The 25,781-nt window shown below is 57.9% G+C and overlaps 1 protein-coding gene and 1 non-coding gene across 5 annotated transcripts in view; both read right to left on the reverse strand.

The window, feature by feature from the left end:
• The window catches only part of ZC3H3 (zinc finger CCCH-type containing 3), a 92,825-nt gene extending 75,545 nt beyond the window's left edge, over positions 1-17,280 (reverse strand). For 2 of the 4 annotated variants that reach the window (XR_743695.3, XM_010329897.3), the window contains exons 1-3: positions 17,104-17,279; positions 13,509-14,826; positions 11,822-12,018 (exon numbers count right to left, since the gene is read on the reverse strand). Coding sequence is in view for 3 of the 4 variants with exons in the window: in XM_010329897.3 (XP_010328199.1) it covers positions 11,822-12,018; positions 13,509-14,826; positions 17,104-17,191 (1,603 nt within the window). In the remaining variant the exon portion in view is untranslated. Of the gene's footprint in view, positions 1-11,821; positions 12,019-13,508; positions 14,827-17,103 lie in introns of all 4 variants that reach the window. The other 2 variants (XM_003942068.4, XM_074387254.1) reach the window with 2 other exon arrangements.
• On the reverse strand, positions 8,871-9,011 carry LOC120362362 (U4 spliceosomal RNA). Its single transcript, XR_005578283.1, has one exon. It is a non-coding gene; the product is annotated as a U4 spliceosomal RNA (small nuclear RNA).
• Positions 17,281-25,781: the final 8,501 nt, after the last annotated feature.

A 25,781-nucleotide genomic window follows, 5' to 3' on the forward strand; every position in this document is an offset into this window, starting at 1 on the left:
AAGGCAGGAGGATTACCTGAGGTCAGGAGTTCAAAACAAGGGATGGGCCCTGCAGCAACGTGGCCAGCACAGAGCAGACCCTGGAGGGCTCTGAGCCCACTCCTCAGCCCTCCCCACAACTGCCACAGTCGGGGATGAGTCCCAGAGTCCACAGAGCAGACCCTGGAGGGCTCTGAGCCCACTCCCCAGCCCTCCCCACAACTGCCGCAGTGGGGGATGAGTCCCAGAGTCCATAGCTACTGAGTGCAGTCTACGATCCCAGGCCCTAGAGGAGAACTCACCAGGGTCGAGGCTAAGAGTCCCAGAGCCCCTGACGTGCCATGCTCTGCCAGGAGCCATGCCACCACAAGTGCAGGGCAGCCTCAGTACTTCCTGCCTGACTACGCTGGCCAGACACCCAGCTGAGGGGCCCAGAGTTCACTGCCCGCTGGCCTACCTCAAAGAAACCCTGGCTGGGCCGTGAGGCCGCAGCCCCAGAGCCAGCCCCAACCCCATCGCACTAGCGGCAGGCAAGCTGCACAAAGGTGGGTAAAGGAAGGGCCAACAGCAGCTGGCCCTGGCCCAGGGAGAGGAGACTGGCCCATGAGCTCCAGGCACACACCTGACACCTGCGCCCTGGCAGCGCCTCTGAGGCAAAGCAGGGTGAGCGGTGCTGGCTGCACTGCCGGCTTCCCTGCGCTGGTGGCTGCGTGGCCCTGGCCTTTCGCTCCCTGGAGGAAGAGGAACAGGAAGCACAGTCGATGATTCTGTCCACAAGACCCCACAGCAGGGGAACTGCCAGCCTCCCCAGGCCCATGCTCTGTGTCCACACTGTACAGGCCAGCCAGCAGCAGAAGCAGGCACACAGACCACGCCAGCCCTGGCCTGGATGTACATCGTTGCCAGCCCCTGGGTTAAAGGCACCAGAATGGAACTTGGGGGCCCGGGGCTGATATCCGAGACCACGGCTCCATAACAGACACTCAGGCAAACCAACAGATAACTTGACACTTAATGCCCAAAGGCTGCTAAATTTGCAGTCATCATATCTAGCTACAGATTTCCTTTGAAATTCCATCTACTCTCTCTGTGAGCACTGAGAAGGCCTGGGCCATGCAGAGTCATGCCTTGGCATCTCCAGCCGGCCAGATGCAGCCATGGCACTTTCTTGGCTTCTCCGGGCCTGAGCGACACCTCACAGCAGGGTTCTTCTGCCTGGCTTGAGGCTCCTCCAGGAGCTGGTGACCGTGCCAGCCTCCTGCTGAGTGATGGCTCCTGACGGCAGGGTCAGCACAGCCTTGAAGAGCCACAGGTGAGGGATGAGAAAGGAGGCCCTGAGGGGTGACAGGTGGCGCAGGCTCCTCCTCAGGATTCCCGTGGCTGTCTAGAAGCCCTAGCGGCAGAAGAGGAACACGTGGCCCAGCCCTTTCCAGAACAGCTGGACCCACAGACTAGACTGTGTCCCTCCCAAGGCAGAGCCACCCAAGGGACCCCACATCACAGAAAGGGGAGGTCTCAGCTGGGAGAGGAACATCTCTGGGGCCCATGTGAGGGGGCTCCTTGCATGTCACCCTGCTCCCATGAGGACACGGACCAGAGGCTGCAGTCACCGGGCTCAGCCCTGGAAAGGGAAGCTCCAATCAAGGGTGCTACAGACAGCCCTGGTCTTCCTGCTACGCCTTCCCACACGCCTTTCTACAGGGAGCACGGCTCTACGGCCAGTTGGGATTCCGCCACCCGGTACACACGCAGTGCGCAGAGCTGGCCATGCACTGCAGCAGATCTGTACCAAGGGACAAGAGGGCAGGGAACTGGCCAGGCCGGGGTGGGTGATGGGCTGTGCCTCTGCGCCCCCCTCCCAAGAGGCCTCCCCACCCATCTGGATGCCACGCCTGCCACACAACCCCAAGCCTGCCATCTGCCTGGGCCTGGCACTGGCCCCACTTCAGTGGCATTTGCCTGTGGCTGGCCCAGAGCCCAGGGGGCTGGTACACCCACGGAAGCTGTAGGGGGCCTAGAGAACCCCCAAGTCCACCCACGGCCACGTTGAAACCACGCTAGGCTGCGGGCTGCTGCTCCAATGGGGCCACAGAGGGCACTGACTTCAGTGAGGTCCAGTGGGAGAGACCCTGGCTGGACATTCTTTGTCTGCCATCAGGCAAGAGCCCAGCACCTTCCACCAAGAGCCGCAGTGGTGCCATCAGGGCCTTGCCGGGCTGGCCCAGCAGCCACAGTCCCAGCAGCCACAGTCCCAGCAGCCACAGTCCCGCCAGCCACAGTCCCGCCAGCCACAGTCCCAGCAGCCACAGTCCCAGCACAGCACCAGAGCTCGGTGGATGCCCAGTGAGCAAGGGCAAGGTCAGCTCTGGGGGATGAGTGGCAGGAAGACCAGGTGCCAGTGGGCAGGAGGCACTGGACTGAGGCTGCTTCCTCTCCCGGACCTGCTGGTGCTGAGCAGGAAACCCTTGGGGAAGCAGGACTTACCTCCCATCAGGACCCCGCCCAACACGCATTTGAACTTGGTGCAAGGGGAAACAACCAGTGGGGATCACGAGGGTCGCAGCCGATGCCCAAGTTCACGTGGACTCTGACCACACCCAGCACTGCCACCACCCAGCGGTGCCACAGCAGTGCCCTCAGGCAAGGGTCAAGCTGGAGAGACAGAGGCTGGCAGGGGCCGCTTATGGGTAGCAGATGGGGCATAGGAGGCTACAGCCCCCGCAGGGGCTTAAGACAGGGGCCCAGCAACATCCTGACCCTATGCAAAGATGGGGCCAAATCCCAGAAGGCACAGGCCACATTCATCCCCAGCAGGAGGCCGCCTCAGCACCCAGAGCCACACTCCCTCCCCATCCCCTCAACAGAAGGCCAGCTGAGGCTGGCGGAGCCATATCCCCCGTTCCCCAGGTGGGAGAACCGAGCACTGGTGAAAAGACACTGCCAGGAGGCAAGCGGGGGGCGGGCGCACTGGCCATGCTGGAGACAGATCCCCGAGAGGCCGCCCACAGAAGAGCACAGGCAGGCAGAGTAGGAGGAGGACCAGGCCAGCAGAGGTGGCCATGGGGACAGCCGTGGGCCGTGTCCCCCAGCCACCCGAGCACTTGGCAGCGTGCCCCTCGCTGCCTGGTGAGGGTCGGCAGGTGGCGGGGCTCATGTAACCCCAACACAGGTGGCAGCAGAGCCTGTGTCCTAAACCCCAGTGCCCACTGCCCGGTGGGCTTCTTCTGAGAGAGGCCGCCAGGGTGAGAGAGACCCGCCCAGGCTCTCGGGCAGGTGTCCTGCACTCAACTCAAAGTCTGCCAGGACACGTGATTGGGGGATGTGCCAGCCCTGGGCTGGGAGGAGAGGGACAATCCATTCAACAAAAGGAGCAGCCCACGCTGTCCCAGCCTGGGGACCCAGGGACCTGCTGCAGTATGAGTTCTGGCTCTCCTGAGAATGCCACCCAGACCAGGCAGCCCAGTCTTCAGCTCTGCACCCACAGACCAGTGCAGCACCACCACAGCACACACTCGATCCCACGCCAGTTCCGTGGAGGCCTCCAGCATGCCTGGTAATTTATGCGACATTCAAGGATCGCTGTGGCTGCCTTTCCTGAAGCCTAATTCAGCATTTTCTTTTTTCCTTATGAAAGCAGGACTCCAGATGTAACTGCTCTCATGCCCTTTCACGGGGTTCACCAGAGTAAAATCAAACAGCCCAGATGCACACAGCAAGCGATGGCGGATCGCAGACCCCAGAGGCGCCAGGCAGAGCGTCCCAGGTGGCCAATGCTGGCCGCCAGCACAGCCCAGCAGGAACACCACACCAGGGACAGTGCCCGAAGGCACCGCTCAGCCCCGCAGCAACAACTCTCGACCCCATTCACAGACATGGAACCGAGCACCAGCAAGAACAGACGGACGGGACCCAAAGTCTCCTGCCAGGCCATGCCTGTACCACGCCTGGGGGCTCATAACCCTCCTCCTGGCATCCAGCAAAGATCCAGGCCATGAGCACCAGACTCGGGGCTCGCTCACCAGGCCTCTGAGTGCTGCAGCCGACCTCCACCAGCCTGCGTGTCTCAAAGGGGCAGGACAGTGTCTGGGCAGGAAGCCCTGTGGCTTTTCCTCTTGGTGGGCAGCAGCCCTCTGCCAGGCCCTCAGCCCTCGGTTGCCCGCTGAGTGTGGTGACTGTCCTGCACACAGGGCAGCCAGGGTACTCCCCAAAGAACCTTCCTAACAGGCAGGATAGACAATACACAGCAATTCCTGCAGCAGGAGGAAGGAATGCTCCTGGTGGCAGAGCAAGGAGCTGGCCTGGGAAGGCAGACCACGGCCCACTTCACAGACTCCTGAATGAGGGGAGCAAACTGTGCACACCTATGGATGGGGAGGGGCCTGGCCAGAGGGTGGGCCCGGCTGGAGCTAGGCCAGGCCTTCGAGAAGGGGCAGGGTCAGTCGAGAGAAAGCAGTTGGGTTTTTCCCACACACCGGAATCCACAGGCTGTGGTGGCCACTGGGAGAAGCTGCTGGGGACAGAGGGGCAGAGGGGCCATCACACTCCCAAGCAGATGCCTGCTCAATGACATCCCCATAAGTATCTGTGGCCAAACAGTGCAAAGCCATAGCATGGGCTGGGGGCAGAATCCAGCCAGGCCTTGGACACCAGGGCTGCCTGGCAAACCGCCCCCTCCCCAAGGTACTGGGAGGCAACACAGAAAAGAGCCACGTGCCCGGGGAGGACCCGAGGACACAGGGAGGGCTCTAGGGACCGCTGAGTACTCAGAGGGGTCACAGCCCTCTGAACAGCCGCCAAGGCAGGTCCTTCCGAGACCCAGCAGCCAGGAGGCAGCAGTCCAGGAACTGTCCCACCACAGTAGGGGAGACCCCACACAGGACTGGGCGGGCGGGTAGGCTTTGGGAGGCTACCTTTGGCTTTGCCAGGGCAAGAGTGTGAGATCCAGTATCCAGGGAGCGCCGTGTGATCAAGGGACCCCAGCCCCTCAAGTCCCATTCTGGGTCCTGGGCTGTGGCTGGGAGAGGCCATGTCAACCACCTAGTAGCGGGGAGGGGCTGAGGGACAGCAGGTCACACAGGGTCTCCCTAGGCACCTTCTCAGAGAAACCCGGATTCACAAGCATCCAGGCTGATAAGGAATGGGCATCTGGGCCCCAGCAGACTCACCCAGGCAGGGCGGCCCCGGAACCTGGTGACACCAGCCAGAGGAGAGTCCAAGACCCTGGCCTGCCTTTTCTGCCAGTGACCTGGGGTGAGTGGAGACTCTGCTTCTCCTCTGGGAACGCTGACAACAGTTCCTCCACACCCTGGGGCCAGCAGAGCAGACTGAGGGACGGGTAGGAAGCGCCCTTCATGTGTCCACCAAGCTGTGGGCCAGAGGCAGACGCCTGGCCTGGCTCCTGTCAAAGCCTGGGCAGCCAGTAGGCCTCGGGTCAGCCTGGTTGTCCACATGAGTCCACTCTGCAAGCTGGGTCCTTTCTGTCCACCACAGGTGTGCCCAGGCCCTGCCAGGCCTGCATACTCACCCAGCACGCTGGCGACGAGTCTGGAAAGGCGGCCGCTTCCCAGGCAGGGCCCAGGGCTCATCCCAGGCCATAAGGGAAGGGGCCAGGCCACCGGCACCTGTCCCCCATCCCAGGTGACTGAAGCAGAAGGCCCTCCCATGCCAGCAGCTGACGACACCACTGCCCACCCACCTGCCACGACTTTTCATTGGCATAAAACAGCAGATGTCTCCATGTGGCTGGTAGGAGTCCCATCACCTCCTGCCACCAAGAAGCTCCTCAGCCTGGGTGCAGGGTGGTAGGTGGGAGAGCTGGCCTGGGCCAGAGTGTACAGCCTGGACAGCACCCCTCTGCACAGGCCGGCCAGGCTTAGGGCATCACGCCTGTCATCCCAGGGTGGCTGAGCACAGTGACGGGCCCCAGAAGGATGCACCACGATGCTGGCCCCACATCCCCCACACTGGGTCTCATTCTGTCACGCAGGCTGGGGTGCAGTGGTGCCAGTCACAGCTCACTATACCCTCAAACTCTCAGACCTAAGCAATCTTCTCACCTCAGCCTCCTGAGTATCTGGGACTACAGGCATGTGCCACCACATCTGGCTAATTCTTGTGTTTTTTTGTAGAGATGGGGTTTTGCCATGTTGTCCAGGCTCTTGAGCCCCTGGGTTCAAGCAATCATCCACCTCAGCCTCCCAAAGGGTTGGGATTCCAGGCATGAGCCTCAGTGCCTGGCCAGTGTCTCATATCCTCATCCCGCAGCTGCCAATAGACCCATCCCCAGGAGAAAAGGCAAGGAAGAAACAGAAGGCAAGGGGCACACAGACAGCAGAGGGACAGACCCCCAGGAATCTCCTGCCCCACCTCCAGCCGAGGTCTGACTCCAGGCCCAGAGGACTGTGGAGGGCCGGGGAGGCAGAGAAGGGAGGAGAGGCACCAAAGAGTCAGGCTGGAACCTTCCCAACAGCCTCAGTCCCCAGGCGTGAGCGGCCACACTGCTGCTGAACAATGCACTTTTGAATTCAATTAAAGCGATTATCTGTTGTGCCAAATAAATTGTGTACAGCATATATCCTGCAGCACTTTACACCTCCAGGCTCATTATTCCCTAACTGTTTCCTCCTGTTTATGCCTCTCAAATTAAATTGCTGATCATATGCACCGAAATAAAAAATGAATGCACCTTGTCCTGAGAAAATTGATTCTCCCTTTTCCTGAACTGGCGATTGCCAGGTTTTATATACTCTGTTCTTGGTGATCATTAGTAATTCAATTTTCTTTTTATTAGCCCCCTTATCTGCTGAGCAATATAGTGGCAGGGCTGACCTCTTTCGCACGGGTAAATGTTTAAAATCTTTTCCCTGATTAATTTTGCCAGTTAAGAAAAAGAGGAGAAATGGCCCGGCTCTTAGCCATCACAATGAATAAAGCTTAATGTTGATTGTGATGGAATTTCTAATGCCAGGGAAATTGATTGAACGCGGCAATTATGCTGCAATAGTAACTCAGGGGAGATGGGATCGCTTTCTCCTGGCCGTAGCCTTTTGGTTATTTAAAATAATCCAATTTGCAAGGATAATTATGTATTAGCGTTTTATCTGCCACTTGAAATGAACAGGGGAGTTTCGATACTGGCCCAGCATTAGCAGGTTATTGCTGCAAATTACTTGATATCTGCTTTCTTTCACATAAAGAGGAAATTAGGCGATCAATTACCAAAAAAGGGCGGATAGAGGGGATAGGAGGGGCAAGCGCACCCTCTACTGGCCACTGGGCAGCACAGCAGGGCTGCCTGGCAGCTTCCAGAAGCCCGCCCGTCCCTAGCACAGAGGCGCACAGGGTGGTCCCCGCTGGACACTGGGATACTGCCATCTCCTTAAGAAAAAAGGTGGGGCTGGAACTGAGCTTTTGCTGGGCAGAAAACGCAGAAAGAGAAAACTCAAGCAGCCAAATGAAGGAGCAGCCCCACCTGCCGGCCCCATCCACAGCCCACACAACAGCAGCACCCAGCAATGCCCCAGCTGATGGAGGCCTTGGCCACCCAGGAGGGCTGAGGGAGGGTCCGGGAAGAGCTCACTGGCTCTCCAGACACTGCAGCATTAAACAAAACAAAGCTGGGTCCTACCTAGGAGCCCACCTGGCCAGGGCTGAGGATAGGCAGATCTCAGTTCTCAGGCAAGCAAGAAGGGAGATGGTGCGTCTTGCAGGAGGGTACCTGAGGGACCCACGCACCCAATTCCCAGGCCCCAGCCTCCCATCTCAGCAGACGCCCTGGCCATGCCCATCTCCCCTGCAGCCAGCTACCTGAGTGGCCAGGCTTGGCTTCTCACCTCCACGTGCTCCCTGCCCGCTTGAGAGCTTGCAGGCTCTGCTCCTCAGCTTGGCGTCCACAGCCTTACACACAGGCCCTCCTGACTCACTGCCCACTCAGGCCAGACACCCTGGGGACCTGGATCCTCCCCTCCCAGGGTCCTCCCCTGTACCTCCCTGGATTCCCAAGTAGCCAGAACCAACCCCCTTTCCCTCCTGTGGCCTACAAGACCCTTTTCTGGGCCCTGGTCCTCTGTCCCGCTGGCTCCATCCCCTCCAAGCCACACTCCTGGACAGTGAACTGGCCCCACAGCCTCCCTGTGCTCCTGGAACACAGTAAGTTCGTCCCCACCTCCACCTCAGCCTGCAGAGCTGAGCCCTGTTTTCCCTCCTCTCTGCTCAGGTCACCTCCTTAGAGAAGCCCTCCCATCCAGAGAACGCCCCTCTGCAGCTTGCCCAATGCTATGCCCGACTGTTCCTCAGAAGGCATTTTCCAACTAGAAGCACCTTTCTGGCCAATGTACGAGCATTCTGGTGGCTGCCTGTCTCCACCACTGGAAAGCGTCTCCAGCTTCATCTTCTCTTTACCTTCACCGTAGTATTCCCAGGAGCCAGCAGGCTGCCAGGCACAGTGGCTCAACCTTGCTTGCCAGATGGGCCAGTGGTGGTCAAGTTGAGTGAGACACCTCCCCAGCCCTCCCTCACACAGGACCCTCTCCTCTCACTCCATGCAATCATGCAGGTCTTTTTTCTTTTTCTTTGAGACAGAATCTGTCACCCAGGCTGAAGTGCAATGGCGAGATCTCAGCTCACTGAAACCTCTGCCTCCTGGGTTCAAGCAATTCCCCTGCCCCAACCTCTCAAGTTCCAGGATTACAGGCGCTCGCCAGTACACCTGGCTAATTTTTGTATTTTTAGTAGAGACAGGGTTTCTCCATGTTGCCAAGGCTGGTCTTAAACTCCTGACCTCACGTGATCCACCCACCTCAGCCTCCCCATGTGCTGGGATTACAGGCGTGAGCCACCACGCCCAGCCTCATGTTGGTCATTTTTATTTTTTCTTTTTTTTTTTAATTCAGTCTCCATAGAGACTGGCAAAAATTGCCAGTGCTGACTATATTTCAAGCCGTCATGGCGGGGTATTGGGAAAAGTTTTCAATTTATAATCATCGCGCCTCAGATAACCCTCACAGGCTACAACGCTGTCGCTGCGCAAAGCTTCATGTTGGTCTTTATGAGTGTGGCTGGGCCCAGTGGCTCACACCTGTAATCCCAGCACTTTAAAAGACTAAGGCAGAAGGATCACTTGAGCCCAGGAGTTCAAGACAGAGTCTTGCTATGTTGCCCAGCTGAGGACTATGTGTTGCAACATAGCAAGATCCTGTCCCTACAAAAAATTAAAAATTAGCCAGGCATAGTGACATGCACCTGTAGTCCCAGCTACTCAGCAGGATCACTTGAGCCCAGGAAGGTAAGGCATGGCCAGAGCATCTGCAGTGAGCCGTGATTGTACCACTGTACTCCAGCCTGGGAGAGAAGGCCCTGTTTCTAAAAACATTAAATTTTAAAAAAATGATGAGATCAATTCCGCCCTCCCCCAGTGAGGCGGGGCTGCAGCAGCCGCTCAGCTATACACTGGGCAATGCTCAGCCGGTGAAGCTGGTGGCCTCCTAGGCCCACACTCCGCCCTGCAGGCATCCAGGGGGCGTCAAGCAAGGCCCCGCCAGCAGGAAGCAGCCTCTACTGTCCCCTGCCTATGCCCCCCTCTACTAAAGGCCTGAAGAGGCAACAGGCCAGGTGAGTAGGGCTGACCCTGCACCCAGTGGGGAGCCTGTCACCCCAACCACCACACCATCTGCAAGCCTCGGCCTCCTAGGCTCAGCAGCCCTGCTGGGCTCCCAGAGCTGGAGGCCTCCTCAACCCCGCCTGAGGTAGCCGCCCGGGACCCCGTGGGTCTCTGCTTGCTCCCTACCACCAGGATGAAATTCACATGTGTCCTGGCATGCAGCAGGTGTCACCTAATGGGGACAGCCAACCAGCAACCCCCCAGCCTCACTTCCTCCTGTGCGGCAATCCCCCCACCCCCGCTGCATCACCCCATCCAGCCCTCCCTCTGGGACCCCACACCCTGCCTCCCTCTGGGACCCCACACCCTGCCCTCCCGAGGCAGCCCCCACACAGCTCTTGGCTCTGCCCAGGCCCCACTCCTTCCCGAGCCTTCTAAAGCCTGCCTAGATGATAGTACCCTTGGCTGGGTTTCTTTTTTTTTTTTTTTAAGACAGAGTCTCGTTCTGTCGCCCAGGTTGGAGTGCAGTGGTGCGATCATGGCTGACTGCAACCTCCCAGACTCAAGCAGCCCTTGTGCCTCAGCCTCCCCAGTAGCTGACATTACAGGTGTGTGCTGCCATGCCTGGCTAATTTTCGTATTTTGGGTATTTTGTATTATGGGTTTTTTATTTATTTGAGATGAAGTCTCACTCTGTCGCCAGGCAGAAGTGCAGTGGTGCAATCTCAGCTCACTGCAACCTCTGCCTCCCAGGTTCAAGTGATTCTCCTGTCTCTGCCTCCCAAGTAGCTGGGACTACAGGCACGCACCACCACACCTGGCTAATTTTTGTATTTATAGTAAAGACGGGGTTTCACCATGTTGGCCAGGATGGTCTCAATTTTTGACCTCATGATCCGCCTACCTCGGCCTCCCAAAGGGCTGGTATTACAGGCATAAGCCAGCACGCCTGGCCAAAGACGGGGTTTTGTCACATTGGCCAGACTGGTCTTGAACTCCTGGCCTCAAGTGATCCTCCCACTTTGGCCCCCCCAAAGAGCTGGGATTACAGGCATGAGCAACCATGCCCAGCCTTGGCTGGATTTCTGAGCACCAGTTCCCAGTCAGTGTGCCCAGGTCCGAGCCTGCTCAATCCCCAACGCCCCACCTTCCCCAGACGTCACAAATACGAACTTGGGAAGCCACTGCCCTAACATGCCCAGGGGAACCACAGAGCTGCACAGGACCAGGTGCACGTGGCTCTACATTGACCCCCCGCAGTGTCTGGGGGGATGCCACACCCAAGGGCTCCAGACCCTCCAAGCACGTGCCCGTCTGGAGGCTGTACCCCCAGTGTGTCCTGGCACCATCGCCACAGTGCAGGTAGGGTCAACCTCAAAAGGGCTATGCCCCACAACCTGCAGGCCAGGGCCTTCCTAGGCCACCGCAGGGGCTCAGACCAGTTCTCTCCAGAGGGGACCAGGCACACTCCGAGTGATACAGCAGGAGATCAGACCGGCTCTGTCAGGCCACTCGAAAAACTCACCTGAGCCAGGCACTGTGGCTACACCTGTAATCCCAGCACTTTGGGAGGCCAAGGTGGGCAACTCATGAGGTTAAAAGATCAACACCAGCCTGGCCAACATGGCAAAACCCTGTCTCTACAAAAAATACAAAAATTATCCGGGCGTGGTGGTGTGCACCTATAGTCCCTGCTACTTGGGAGGCTGAGGCAGGAGAATGACTTGAACCCAGGGGCTGGAGGTTGCAGTGAGCTAAGCGTGGCGAAAGCAAGATTCTGTCTCAAGAAAAAAAAAAAACAAAAACACAGCACCACATGACACTGAGAAAGGGCAGGGCAGGTGGATCTGCAGCCTCAGCCGGAAGAGCACAGAAGGTCCCTGGAGGAGCCAGAGGCCTGGGGGTGCCCAGGACAGCACAAGTGAGGGCTTCACCCCCACCTCAGGGCTCAGCAGCCACCCTCTCCTCCCTCAGGAGGGACAGAGCTGGGTACACACCAAGGGACACACGGAAAAGGCCACAGCGCCTATCCAGCAGCACATCCCACACCCGGACCACAGGGCACAGCACCCAGGCCCTCTCCTCTACCGGCCAGCCCACAACCCACTGCCTGCCAGGCAGTGCCCTCCTGGCCAGGGCCTCTAACAGCACGAGACAGGGAAGGTGCCCATGGCTCCCAACAGGCTGGCAGAGCCAGTGCAGGCGTGCCCAGCTCCAGCCCCAGCGCTGCTGCCTGCAACGTACCTTCCTTGGTGGGGACGTGGGCCCGGCTCGGGGGCAGGCGGCACAGCCGGTGTGTGGTAACCTGTACCAGGCCCTTGTTGGGGGTCTTCTTCAGGACAGGGCTGCTCTTCCCCCGGAGCGCCTGTCTCCGCCGGAGGCTGAGGTGGCTCTTGGCGGTGGTAGCAAGGGAGGGGCTGCTTTTCTTGTCTCCAGGAAGGCTGTGGAACAAAATGCAGGCAGCTCTCCACAGGCCCTGGGGGCTCTGCCCACTCACCCTTCCTCTCCAGGACTTAAGAGGCATGGGAGCAGCCCCCAAAGGTCAGGGCCAGGCCTCCCCCTACAGCAGCTCGGCCCACCCTCCACAGCCAGGCTGAGGTGGTGGGCTTGAATCCACAAGCCCAGATGACTCCCGAGCTAGGACAGGCTGCCACGGAGAGAAGAGGGACCTCAGTGCTCCATCCCCACCTGCGTGCCACCTCCTCCCCATTGACCCAGGCCAGAGGAGCCCCTGTGTGGGGCAAGGGGAGGGGCCGCCGGCTCCACGTGGCCTTCTGAGCCCCCTCAGTAAGGGGGCAGCTTCTCTACACTCCCTCTCCACATTCCCAGACAGAGATAGCCACCAGCACGGTTTACAGCAGAGCTGCCAGAAGCAGGATCCGGGCGCCTGTCTGAGGGACCAGGGCCAGAGAGAATGCGCTACATGACCCAGCAACCTAGGCCAGACAGCAAGGGGTCAGAGCAAGGAGGTGCCTCCGAGACAGGGTGCCACCATGTCTGATGATGAAGGCAGGACCTCTGCCCTCTGCCCAGCAGGTGCAGCCACCACCTCAGCTGCCGACCTGATGGGAGTCCCTGAGCCCAGACCCAGCACTGTGCCACGACACCACCTCTGAGTCTCATCCCAAGTCCGCAAGGGTGGAAGGCCAGAGAGATGTGCCAAGCAAGGGAGTCACTCTGCCCAGCTGCTTGGCCAAGGGGGCTGGGACCTAACACCAATCTGCCCACCCTGGAGCCAAAGAGCAACTGCAGCCGCCGCACTCTGCAAGGGAGGCCACAGAGCCCAAAGCCGGGAACGCCCAAGGAGGCTGCCACCTACCAGCAGCTGCCAGCCCCCATCCAGTCAGCCCAGCAGGAGCAGCCCTCAGCCTGGGGGCCAGCAAAGGCCAGGCCTCCTGGAGCCCAAGCCCTAGACTCAGGCCATGCAGGAAAAATCAGGCACCCCTGGCAGGACCCAGAGCCCCAGTCCACCTCCCGGCACAGACCTGTGGCTGGCAGCTCCAGGTCAGGGGCAGACATACTGCTCTGTTTCACCTCCCGGGGACACGTGGACCCTGCTCTGGTCCCTGGGGGCTGTTCCCCCTGCACCTGGCCTGGCACAAAGCCTTCTTTGTGAACCCTAGGCAACTGGAACAGAAGCTGCCTCCAACAACCTTCTCATCTCTCACCGGCAGGAGAAAGGACGGGATGCCAGCACCATGAGGGAGGGACACCTGCCCTTCCCAGTCTGTGCCGGGCCCTAGGCAAGCCCCCGAACCGCCCTGAGCCTGACCCAAAGCTCTGCCAGACGGGAGCACTCCCTGCCTCACTCCTTGCTGGAGACGTGAAGCTGACCGCAGGCGAAGCTCCGAGCTCAGCGGATGCACCTGGAGCACCAACAAACCCTCCTCACAGCCCCTCACACTCCCCGACAGCCGGCCGAGATGCCCACCTGGTACTGCCCCGCCTCCGGATGATCTTGGTGCGGCTTTTCACTTTGTAAGCTGAGACTGAGGTCTCCCCAGAGAGGGGCTTCAAACCACTGGGTCCTACTGCTGGTCCGTCCCCCGACGGGGACCCAGACAGGACTGGGGAGAGCTGGGAGGCACGTTCCTTGCTGCCAGCCTCCGACTGCCAACGGAAGGAGGAAGAGGAGGAGGCAGAGGGGCTGGATGCCTTCCACTTGTACTTGCTGGGGGCAGACCCTGGCTGGGAGGACGTGGCTGGCTTCCTGGGCTTGAGCTCTGGGTCGGCTCTGAGCTGCGGCTTCTCCACCTTACTGGCCACGCCAGCGGCAGCCTTGCGCACGTTCTCTGCAGCCACTCTGGGGCTGAGCACTCTCCGAGCGGCCCGGGGACTCTTCGCAGAGGCGGCCACCCATTTGTAGGTGCTTTTCCGGAACTTGTTAGTTCGACAGGACACAGGCGGCGAGGCCTCCCGGGCCTGCCTGGGTCCTGAGGCCGGTCTGGCCGGGCCCACCACGGAGCCAGCCAGAACTGGCTGATCCGCGGGGCCGGCATCTACTCTCCCATCTCCGAGGAGCTGTGTAGCACGGCTGGCCACAGAATGAGAACCCACCTTCCGGCCCAGGGCCATGCCAGTGCGCGGGGGCAGAGCGGAGGATGGGCAGCTAGCCTTGACGGCAATCACACTCTCACTGACAGTCCGGCGGGGCTCCAGGGGGCTGTCGCCTACGTTGCCCACAGACTTCACCACCCTGGGCTTACCAGGCTCCTTCTGGCAGACCAGAAGAGGATCTTCCACACTGCAGGTGCCCCTGGCTCTTGCTGGTCTTGAGGGCTGCAGCTGTCCCCTAGGGGGCTCACCTTCACCTTCCTGGGGCCTTTGGTCACTCCAGGGGGTGTCCTCATATTCTCGCAAAGAGCCCCGCTGGGCCCCTGAGGCCTTGGCAGAGCCAGACTTTGATGGTGGTTTAATTTTGGTGACCATATTCTGACCTTGAGTGAGCCGGACCTGTCTCTCAAGGACATGCTGCCGTGGGTCAGGAGCCTGGCCACCCCTAGCCCCATGCAATGGCTGCACAGCATGGTCGCCAGGTGGGTCTGAGGGTCCCGGAGGCCGATTCACAAGGGAGTATTTCTTGCGCCACGAGGTCCCATGGTGTGAGGAGTAGCCCCTCCGGCTTGGACGAGGGTAGCGGGCACTGAAGGCCCTGCCACTGTGGTAAGTGGGTGGCTGCCACTGGGAAGCTGCTGGCGTGCCTGGGGCTGGAGCATTGCCATGGAGGGTTTTGTAGTCATCGATCAGACCTGAGAAGAGAGAACCACAGGCTCGGCCAGAGGGTAACGCAACCATCATGACCACCCCCAAAGGGCATCAGTGGCAAGATACCCCCAGACCCCATCTCACGTCTGAGCCCCTGCCAGTTTCAGGAGGGACAGCCCCCAGCACCTGGGACTCACTGACAACTCAGCCCACGTCATGTGGGCTTGTCGCTTCCATGAGCCTTTTCTCCATCAGCTTCACTTCAATCCTAGTTTCGCCTGCTTAACACAAAAATGAACCATGTGGTATAACAACCCCTATTTGCTGGTCTACTGGGTCCACAATCCTTTGATGAGAAGTGTCACTCAGTATGAAGACAACAGCAGCGATCCCCTCTGTATTACTTGGATCGGATGATAGCACTGGCCCTCTGGCTTGCCCACAGATGGAAAGGGGGCGCTCCGCTGAGTGTGACAGAACCGGCACTCCCGAGGACTCCATGCCTGACAAAAGGGAACAAGAAGACTACCACGCACGGTGGCTCACGCCTGTTATCCCAGCACTTTGGGAGGCCGAGGAGGGCAGATCACGAGGTCAGGAGTTCAAGACCAGCCTGGCCGAGATGGTGAAACCCTGTCTCTACTAAAAACACAAAAATTAGCTGGGCATGATGGCATGCACCTGTAATCCCAGCTATTCGGGAGGTTGAGGCAGAGATTGCAGTGAGCGGAGATCATGCCACTGCACTCCAGCCTGGGTGACAGGGCGAGACTCCATCTCAAAAAAAGAAAATAGGAGTACTAGAAGCATAGACCACTGCCCTATCAGATGTCACAGTCTTCCCTGCAGAAGAGGAGACAGCAATGGGCTGGAGTCCTACTGCAATGAACTGACACAACCACAATTAAGTCCCTGGACAAGGACAGCAGCAGCCAGGGGTGCTCCGACTCACCCAGCAAACCAGCAACAGCCAGACTCCCCTGTCAGCATTCCCTGCCACAGCCCCTGCCCCCAGGGGCACAGAAAGCCATGTCCAGACCTGGTGACACCCAAGAGCACATGAAATGTGAGCCTGAGAAGTGACCCCAAGTGGGAGGCGGCCCACCTGGCCTCTCCTGCCTACATGATTTCCCAATCTTTAAGTTCTTCCTTAGAGAGAATAAAAGCAAAACGGATTTTTCATTTTCATTTTCATTTTATTAGTTTTTGTTTGGTTGGTTGGTTTTGGCTTTTGAGACGGATTTCGCTGTTGCTCGGGCTAGAGAGCAGAGGCCCAAACGCAGCTCACTGCAGCCAGGACCTCCCGGGCACAAGCGAACCTTCCACCTCAGCCTCTTAGTAGCTGGCACTACAGGCGCGAGCCACCATGCCCATCTCATTTTTTAACATTTTTCTGTAGAGACAGGGTCTTGCACAGGTTGCCCAGGAAGGTCTCAAACTCCTGGGCTCAAGCCATCCTCCTGCCACAGCCTCTCAAAGTGCTGGGATAACAGGCGTGGGCCACTGCGTCTGCCCATGAATTTTGTTTTATTTTGTTTAAGTTTGGAAAGACCAATTTGGGTTTCAAAATGTTTAAGTGTGGAAGCTGAAGCCTGTTGAGTCTGCGTCTGGAACAGCAAGAGGAATGTGACCGTACGGAGAAAAGGGGCATCAAAACCGGGGGTCGAGGCCAGGCGCGGTGGCTCACGCCTGTAATCCCAACACTCTGGGAGGTCGCGGCGAGCGGATCACCTGAGGTCAGGAGTTAGGAGACCAGCCTGGCCAATACGGTGAAACCCCGTCTCTACTGAAAATACAAAAATTAGCTGGGCGTGGCGGCGCGTGCCTGTAGCCCCAGCTACTCAGGAGGCCGAGGCAGGAGAATGGCTTGAACCGGGAGGCGGAGGTGAGAGCGAGCCGAGATCGCGCCACCGCACTCCAGCCTGGGCGACGGAGCAAGCCTCTGTCTCTAAAAAACAAACAAATAAAAACGGGCGTCAAGGACGGAACCAGTCCCAGCCCCGCAGCGGGGCGCGGGCACAGAGGGTGGGCGCCGGGGAGCCCCACAGCTCGGGGGCGGGGGTTACCAGGCGACGGCCGCGCCCCCGCCCCCCGCGGCCGCCGCAGGGCCGGCAGCACTCCCTCCCCCACGAAGCTGGAGCAGGGGACCGACCCGCGCCCCGCGCCGGCCCGCAAGTCCTGACAGACCCCACGGTCCCCCACCCAGGCCGACACTCGGAGCCCGCGGGCGGAGAGCGACCCCTCCGACGAGGGGGGCTGGGGACCCGCCGCGAGGTGAGGCGGGAAGAACGGGACTCGCGTCCCGGCCCGGCAGGACCTACCCTGCAGGAGGCGGATCTGCCGCCGTAATATCTCCTTTTCCTCCATCTCCTGAGTCCCCGACGCCCGGCCAGGCCCCCGCGACGTCATCGCTACGCGACCGTTTCCCCGCGGGCGGGGCGGGGCGGGGCCGCGGGGAAACGGCCCGGATGTCCCCCGGCCACCTGCGACCCGCCGTCGCCCTGGCAATGGCAGGAGGCGGAGGCGCGCACGCGCAGAGAGGGCTGACGTCACTAGTGAGCGCCCGGAAGTGGCCCGGTGGCGGCCGGGAAGCGGCGGTTCGGGCTCTGGGGAGTCGTCCGGCTCGGCTTGTGCCGCCCGAGTTCGCGTCCCGTTGGGAGACTGCGGGAGGGGCGAGACCCGGGGCCGCCCCAGGCCGCACCGCCGCGCCTTCCCACGCCCCTGCGTTTCACTTCGCGCCGGGTGAGAGTGAGGCTCTCCGGGGGGCCCCATGGGAGCACGGCCGGTGAACGGTTCCTGTTGACCCGGGAGGCTCTGCGGACGCTCTCACTGTGGCCGGAGGAGAAGACGCGGGACAGCAGGGTTCCTTGGGTAGACATGGAGCTCGGAAAGCCTGAAAGCTTTTGGTTCGTCCGTAGAAACGTGTTCCCGTGTAAACCTCTGTGCGCTGTCGGTGGGAATGTAAATGGCGCGGCGCCGCAGAAAACTAGTGAGATTCCTCAAGAGGTTAAAAGGAGAACTGCCGGATGTGAGGGCGATCTGGCCGCGGCGTCTGTCACCGCAGTAACCGCCAGGGTGGACTCGGCTGCTCTGGCTGGCTGGGCGGGTGTCCCTTCCGTCCTCGCCGCTGCGAGCGCGTCCCTCCCGAAGCTGCGGCTCGGTCGAACAGGACGACCCTACCCGCTAGAGGAGCTGCGCTCCCCCGCTAGACCCTCCAGACAAGCGCTCAAGCTCCATTTGTGGGGGAGCGTAGGGTTGTCAAGACTCCACACACATCCACAGGAGGCGCTGCATGTGGGAATCTGCCTTTCTAGAAGAAAAGATAGAGAACGACCGTATAATCCAGCAACCCTACTTCTGGCTGTATTCCCAAAAGAATGGAAATCAGAGACTCAGACTTAATTTGCGCCCTCCATGTTCACTGCAGCATTTTTCACAAGAGCCAAAGGGAAACAGCCCATGCGTCCATGAGTAGATGGAAGGATAAACAAAATGTGGTCCATACAAACGATGAAATATTTTTCACCCTTAAAAAGGAAGGAGATTCTAACACAGGATATACCATGGATCAGGCGTCCCCAAACTACGGCCTGCGGGCTGCATGCGGCCCCCTGAGCCCATTTATCCGGCCCCCTGCCGCACTTCAGGAAGGGGCAGCTCTTTCATTGGTGGTCAGTGAGGAGCACAGTATGTGGCGGCCCTCCAGCGATCTGAGGGACAGTGAACTGGCCCCCTGTGTAAAAAGTTTGGGGACACCTGCCATGGATAAACCCTGAAAACACTGTGCTCTGTAAAATAAGCCACTCGCAAAAAGACAAATGTGTGATTTACTTACATGAAGTATCTAGAATGAAGATTCTTAGAGACAGAAGGTAGATTAGATTAAAGGTTCAGGGGCTGGGGTAAGGAGGATTAAGAAGCATTGTTTAATGGGTGTAGGATTTCTGTCTGGAGTGATGAAAACGTTTTGAAAGTAGTGGTGATGGTTATACAAAGTTGTGACGGTAATAATGCCACTGAATTGTGCACATTAAAATGGCTAGACCGGGCCAGGTGGCTCACTCCTGCAATCTCAGCACTTTGGGAGACCAAGGCGGACGGATCATGCAGGAGTTCAAGACCAGCCTGGCCAACATGGCGAAACCCCGTCTCTACTAAAAATACAAACCTAGCAGGGCCTGGTGGCAGGCACCTATAATCCCAGCTACTCAGGAGGCTGAGGCAGGAGAATTGCTTGAACCTGGAGGCAGGGGTTGCAGCAAGCTGAGATTGTGCCACTTACTCCAGGCTGGGGGACAAAGCAAGACTCTGTCTCAGGAAGAAAAAAAAAAAAAAAGGTGAAAATGACAACTTTTATGCTGTAAAAATTTTACTACAGTGAATAAGGAATAAGCAGTGTTAAAGTTCTTCAGGCCTGGTGCAGTGGTCACGCCTGTAACCCCAGCACTTTGGGAGGCTGAGGCAAGCGGATCACCTGAAGTCAGGAGTTAGAGACCAGCCTGACCAACATGGTGAAACCCGTCTCTACTAAAAATTGAAAAATTAGCCAGGCATGGTGGCAAGCACCTGTAATCCCAGCTACTCAAGAGGCTGAGGCAGGAGAATCACTTGAAGCCAGGAGGTGGAGGTTGCAGTGAGCCAAGATCGCACCATTGCACTCCAGCCTGGGCAACAAGAGTTGTCCATCTCAAAAAAGAAGGCCGGGCATGGTGGCGCACACCTGTAATCCCAGCACTTTGGGAGGCGGAGGTGGGCAGATCACAAGGTCAGGAGCTCAAGATCAGCCTGGCCAACATAGTGAAACCCCGTCTCTACTAAAAATACAAAAATTAGCTGGGTGTGGTGGCTCGCACCTGTAGTCCCAGCTACTCGGAGGCTGAGGCGGGAGAATTGCTTGAACCTGGGAGGTGGAAGTTGTAGTGGGCCGAGGCCATGCCGTTGCATTCCAGCCTGGGCAACAGAGTAACACTCCGTCTCAAAAAAAGGAAAAAAAGAAAGTTCTTCAGGCTGCAGATGATGCAAGGTGGTACAATCTGGAGACTCAGATCTACAAGATGGAAGAGTGTAGGAAATGAGAGATGTGGTGGAAAGATTTTTATTTTCTATAAAATAAGTAGGTGCAGCAAAAATAAGATATCAAGGTTTCTAACAATGTAGACGTGAAACGTGGCAACGGTGGCGGAGAGGACTCACACGCATGGCGCATCTAAGACACCCCTGTGCACACAGGTGAGGATGCAGTCCATGGCCTCCGCCCAGCCTGCCTCTGCCCCGCTCCCAAGGCCAGCATCGGAACCTCTCACCGGGGGCCGGCATCACTCTACCTCACATACAGTGACAGGCACTGTGGGGGCTTCTCTAGTGGCGGCAGCAAAGACAGCTTGCTGGATGGAGAGGGCTGGCTCCCTAAGCAGAAGGACGGGTGGAGGCTGGGAAGCCCATGCAGTAGAACAGGCCAACTCAGGCCATGAGACCCCCAGCCAGGACTCCCACCTAGCCCAGGTGGATCTGAAGCCATCTTTGCTTCCTGCTGCCTTGCAGACCCCATCCAGGCACCACCCAGTCCTATGCTCCCTCCTCCTCCTCTCCCACTGCAACTCTCCCAGCTGAACACTTAGCTAGAGTTTCTGCCTCTCCCCTTCCAGGTGGCCAGGAGTGGCCTGTAGACAGGCCTGTGGGCCCCCGTGAGAGGACTCAGAGTGAATGCGATGACATTTCCCATCAGGGGTTTTGATGAGCACTCATGCAGTAAACTAGCCTGTTGCGTTTCCCTCAAGACTCTTGTGACCGTTACCTCGTGACAGCTGGGACTGGCCTGCTCAGCCATGACCAGCACATGTGGAGCACTGAGAACAGAATATGTGTGTCCCCACGTGCTGAATTCATCTGTTGAAATCCTGACCGTCAATGTGATCGTATCAGGAAGTGGGGCCTCTGGAAGGTGGTTAGGTCATGAAAGTGGAGCCCTCGTCAATGGGACTAGTGCCCTATAAGAAGCAACAGTGGGGCGTCATGGCTGACATCTGTAATGCCAGCACTTGGGGAGGCCGAGGTGGGCAGATCACAAGATCAGGAGTTTGGGACTATCCTGGCCAACATAGTGAACAACATTTATTCTCTACTAAACATAAAAAAATTAGCCAGGTGTGGTGGCATGCACCCATAGTCCCAGCTACTGGGGAGACTAAGGTAGGAGAATCGCTTGAACCTGAGACAGGGAGGTTGAAGTGAGCTGAGATTGTGCCATTGTGGTCCAGCCTGAGTGACAGAGCAGGATTTCGTCTAAAAAAAAAAATTATCCAGGCGTGGTGGCAGGTGCCTGTAGTCCCAGCTATTTGGGAGGCTGAGGCAGGAGAATGCCTTGAACGAGGGACGCAGCGGTTGCAGCGAGCCGAGATCTCGCCACTGCACTCCAGCCTGGGTGACAGAGCAGGACTCTTATCTCAAAAAAAAAAAAAAAAAAGCAGCACAGCAGCCGCCAGAGACCAGCTCTCTTTTCTCCACCATGTGGTAACACAGCAAGATGACAGCTAGGCCAGGGGTTGGTGGCTCTTGCCTGCAATCCCAGCACTTTGGAAGATCCAGACAGGCAGATCACTTGAGCCCAGGAGTTCAAGACCAGCCTGGACGACATGGTGAAACCCCATCTCTATGAAAAATACCAAAAACCAGCTGGGCATGATGCTGTGTACCTGCAGTCCCAGCTACTAGGGAGGCTGAGGTGGGAGGATTGATTGAACTCGGGAGGTCGAGGCTGCAGTGAGCTGTGATCACACCACTCCAGCCTGGGCAACAGAACGAGATCCTGTCTCAAAAAAAGAAAGAAAGGGAAAAAGAGGGTCAGGGGAGAAAGAGAGAAAGAGAGAGAGAAGGAAAATAAAACAACTGACTGTGTGTCTGTGTGTCACAGGGCAGACCGCCAAATTGGGGCGAGGCCAGGAGGCCACATGGGTTCTTGAGTTCACACAGGAAAGAATATAAGAGCAAGCCAACAGGGGGGCTAGCCTGTACGTTTTCTAATCAACACGAGGGCCGAACATTCTATGCTGCAAACACCCTTGGGCAGTGTCTCTAACAGGGGTGGCTGCACAGGGGGCTACCGGAGCTATTCAGGAATATCCTGTCACCCATTCACGTGAGGTGAACTTAGGTGAAAAGAGAGTATCATTCATTTCTAGTAGCTCCAGAGTGCCCCTTCCCTCCCTTGGACAAAACCTGCGTCACGAGTCACAGTCCTCCGTCTCGTCCTCAGCTCAGCAAGTCCGTCTCAAGTTAGCGGACACGGAGCCCCCGCCCGCTCAGCTCCTGCTGACTGCCCCTGTCGGAGGAATAGCTTGTCCTCACAGCCGAGAAGGGCAAAACTCACCCTCTCCTACTCGGTCTGCAAACTCTTTTTTCCCCGGGTCCGGGCAGAATCAAATCCTCCAGGACTGGCAAAGCACCATCCGCCAGTAGTTGTAGAACTTGTGGCTGCTGCCCCGCCTGTTCCAGTCAAGCAATACCCTGTGGGTCAGCGGGCTGGAGAGGGCATCAGCCCCACATTGAGCGGCTCTCACAGGCCAATATGCTTACACCTCGCCGGTCTGCTTGGAACACTCCGCTCCTGCCGGTTCAGAAACCCGGGACAGATGGTTACAGCCCGGTGCAGGACTTACGGGAAGGTAGCAAGTGGAGAGCCTCGGTCTCCCCAGCTGTCCCTAACCCTTACACACCGCTCCACTGCCTCCCATCAGAACACACCGTGTGCGCTGTCCTGGACCTGAAAAATGCTTTCTTCGCCATTCCTCGGGCTCCTAAGAGCCAACCTATTTTTGCTTTCGAATGAACAGAGGTTGGTTCAGGAAACAAGCCAATCGCCCTAACTATACTTTGCTTCAGTACATGAACAACTTGTTACTGGCTACTGAAACTACTGAAAGCTTCCTGCAACATACTAAGACTTTCTTCACCTCCTTCAGGAGCTTGGGTACCAGGTCTCAGCCAAAAAGGCCCGGCTTTGTCTTTCTAGAGTCTCCCATCTGGGATATGACCTAAACCAAGGAGAAGAGCCCTCGCCGGTGCTTGAAGGGAGGTCGTCTTGCAGATCCCCACCCCCACTACCAAAGACAGGCACATGAATGCCTGGGGGCTGTGGGATACTGTCCCCTGTGGATATTGGGGTTCACTGAAACTGCCAAGCCTTTGTACACAGCTACAGGAGGGAGTGGCCCTTTAGTTTGGACTGACACAGAAGAACAGGCCTTCCACAACTTAAAGAAGGCACTAACTGAGGCCCCTGCTTTAACCCTCCCAGATATCTCAAATCATTTCACCTGTTTGTCCATGAAAAGCAGGGAGTGGCTAAAGGGGTGCTCACTCAAACCTTGGGGCCACGGTGACGCCCAGTGGGGTATCTGTCTAAAAGGTTAGACCCTATGGCCTCCGGGTGGCCAGGTTGTCTGCGAGCAGTGGCAACAACAGCAAGCCTGGTTCACGAGGCTGATAAGCTCACTCTGGGCCAGAATTTAACCCTCACGGCACCGCATGCCATGGAGGCCCTACTACGAGGTGCCCCTGGCAAGTGGACGTCTAATGCCTGCATCCTGCAGTATCAGAGTTTGCCGTCAGACCCGCCTCGCTTAACTTTCTCCCCGACAAGGTGTTTAAATCCAGCTCCTCTGCTTCCTGATCCAGACTTCACCACCCCTAACTGTGACTGCCAGGAATTACCAGAAGCCGCAGCGACAGGTAGACCTGAGCTCCAGGATGATCCCTTAAAAAAAGCGGATACCACCGTGTTTACAGACGGTAGCAGTTTCCTTGAGCGAGGGGTGGGAAAAGCTGCTGTGGCCGTTACCACGGAGACCGACCTACCGTGGGCCCAGGCGCTGCCCACCGGCCCCTCTGCACAGAGCGCTGAGTTACATGCCCTCACTCAAGCCCTCCGATGGGGTTAGGGCAAACGTGCTAACATCCGCACTGATGGCTCCTGTGCATGGTCACGGGGCCGCGTATCAGGAGCTGGGGCTACTCACTTCAGCAACGAACTATTAAAAACAAGGAAGAAGGCCGGGCGCGGTGGCTCACGCCTGTCATCCCAGCACTTTGGGAGGCCGAGGCGGGTGGATCACGAGGTCAAGAGATCGAGACCATCCTGGTCAACATGGTGAAACCCCGTCTCTACTAAAAATACAAAAAATTAGCTGGGCATGGTGGCGCGTGCCTGTAATCCCAGCTACTCAGGAGGCTGAGGCAGGAGAATTGCCTGAACCCAGGAGGCGGAGGTTGAGGTGAGCCGAGATCGCGCCATTGCACTCCAGCCTGGGTCACAAGAGCGAAAACTCCGTCTAAAAAAAAAAAAAAAAAAGGAAGAGATTTGGGCCCTGTTCGGGGCCATCCGGCTCCCCCACAGGTGGCTGTAACTCATTGCAAAAGACGTCAGAAGGAAAACAGGCTGTTGCCCGGGGAAAGCAAAAGGCAGGTTCTGCAGCCTGTGAAGCTGCTGCTCTCCCGGCTACCCCATTGACGGCTTCCAGCCGTCTCTTTCCCACAGCCCGACCTACCCGACCACCCGACGTACTCCTCTGAAGAAGAGAAGCAAGCATCGGGTCTTCAGGCCGGTAGGAATCAGGATGGACGGTGGATCCTCCCAGGCTCCTGGATCTTCCTCCCGAGCCCTCGGAGAAGCGCTGGTCAGCCGCCTCCACTCTTCCACCCACCTGGGAGGAACAAAGCTGGCCCAGCTTCTAAGGAGCCATTTCAAGTTCCCACACCTCCAGGACTTCACTACTCTAGTGGCCTCCCGGTGCACGGCATGTGCCCAGATGAGTGCCAGGCCAGGTCCAAAGCTTGAATTGGGCCGTCGTCTCTGAGGATGTAGCCCAGGAGGAAGGCGGGAAGTTGACTTTACCAAAGTAAAGCCACACCGGGCAGGGTACAGGTACCTCCTGGTGCTGGTAAACACGTTTTCCGGATGGACTGAGGCATTTGCCACCAAGAACAAAACTGCCGCTATGGTGAAATCATCCCTCGATACAGGCTGCCTGTCACCAGAGGGTCTGATAACAGGTCAGCCTTCACCTCGTCCATAGTTCAATCAGTCAGCAAGGCATTAACTATTCAATGGAAACTCCATTGTGCCTATCGACCCCAGAGCTCTGGACAGGTAGAACGCATGAATCCTACCTTAAAAAGTGCTCTTACAAAATTATTTTGGAGGCTGGTGAAAATTGGATAAAGCTCCTTCCTTTAGCCCCTCTCAGAGTTGGATGCACCCCTTATAAGGCGGATCGCTCCTTCTGAAATCATGGGGGGGGGGCCCGACCTGTCTTGCCTAAACTGAGGGACACGCAGATAGCAGAGCTACGCTAACTTGTTACAGTGCTTGCAGTCTTTCCAACAGGTTCAAGATACCATCCAGCTGCTCGTCCCGGGAGCAACCGCTACTCCAGTTCCTGACCTGGTGGGGCCCTGCCACCCCTTCCGTCCTGGTAACCTGGTGTATGTCAAAAGTTTCAAAAGGGCCGGGCGCGGTGGCTCAAGCCTGTCATCCCAGCACTTTGGGAGGCCGAGGCGGGTGGATCACAAGGTTGAGAGATCGAGACCATCCTGGTCAACATGGTGAAACCCCGTCTCTACTAAAAATACAAAAAATTAGCTGGGCGTGGTGGCGCGTGCCTGTCATCCCAGCTACTCAGGAGGCTGAGGCAGGAGAATTGCCTGAACCCAGGAGGCGGAGGTTGCGGTGAGCCGAGATCGCGCCATTGCACTCCAGCCTGGGTAACAAGAGCGAAACTCCGTCTCAAAAAAAAAAAAAAAAAAAAAAAAGTTTCAAAAGGAAGGACGCGTCCCTGCTTGGAAAGGACGTCACACTGCCACCCTCACCATGCCCACAGCCTGGAAAGTTGACGGCATTCCTGCTTGAATTCACCACTCTCGCATCAAAAAGGCCAGCAAAACCCAACAGTACCTGACTGGCCTGGAGCTCGGGCCTCACCCGTGGCGTCACCGGGACCGACCC

This window comes from Saimiri boliviensis, chromosome 15 (assembly GCF_048565385.1).
Source record: "Saimiri boliviensis isolate mSaiBol1 chromosome 15, mSaiBol1.pri, whole genome shotgun sequence".
Lineage (NCBI taxonomy): Eukaryota > Metazoa > Chordata > Mammalia > Primates > Cebidae > Saimiri > Saimiri boliviensis.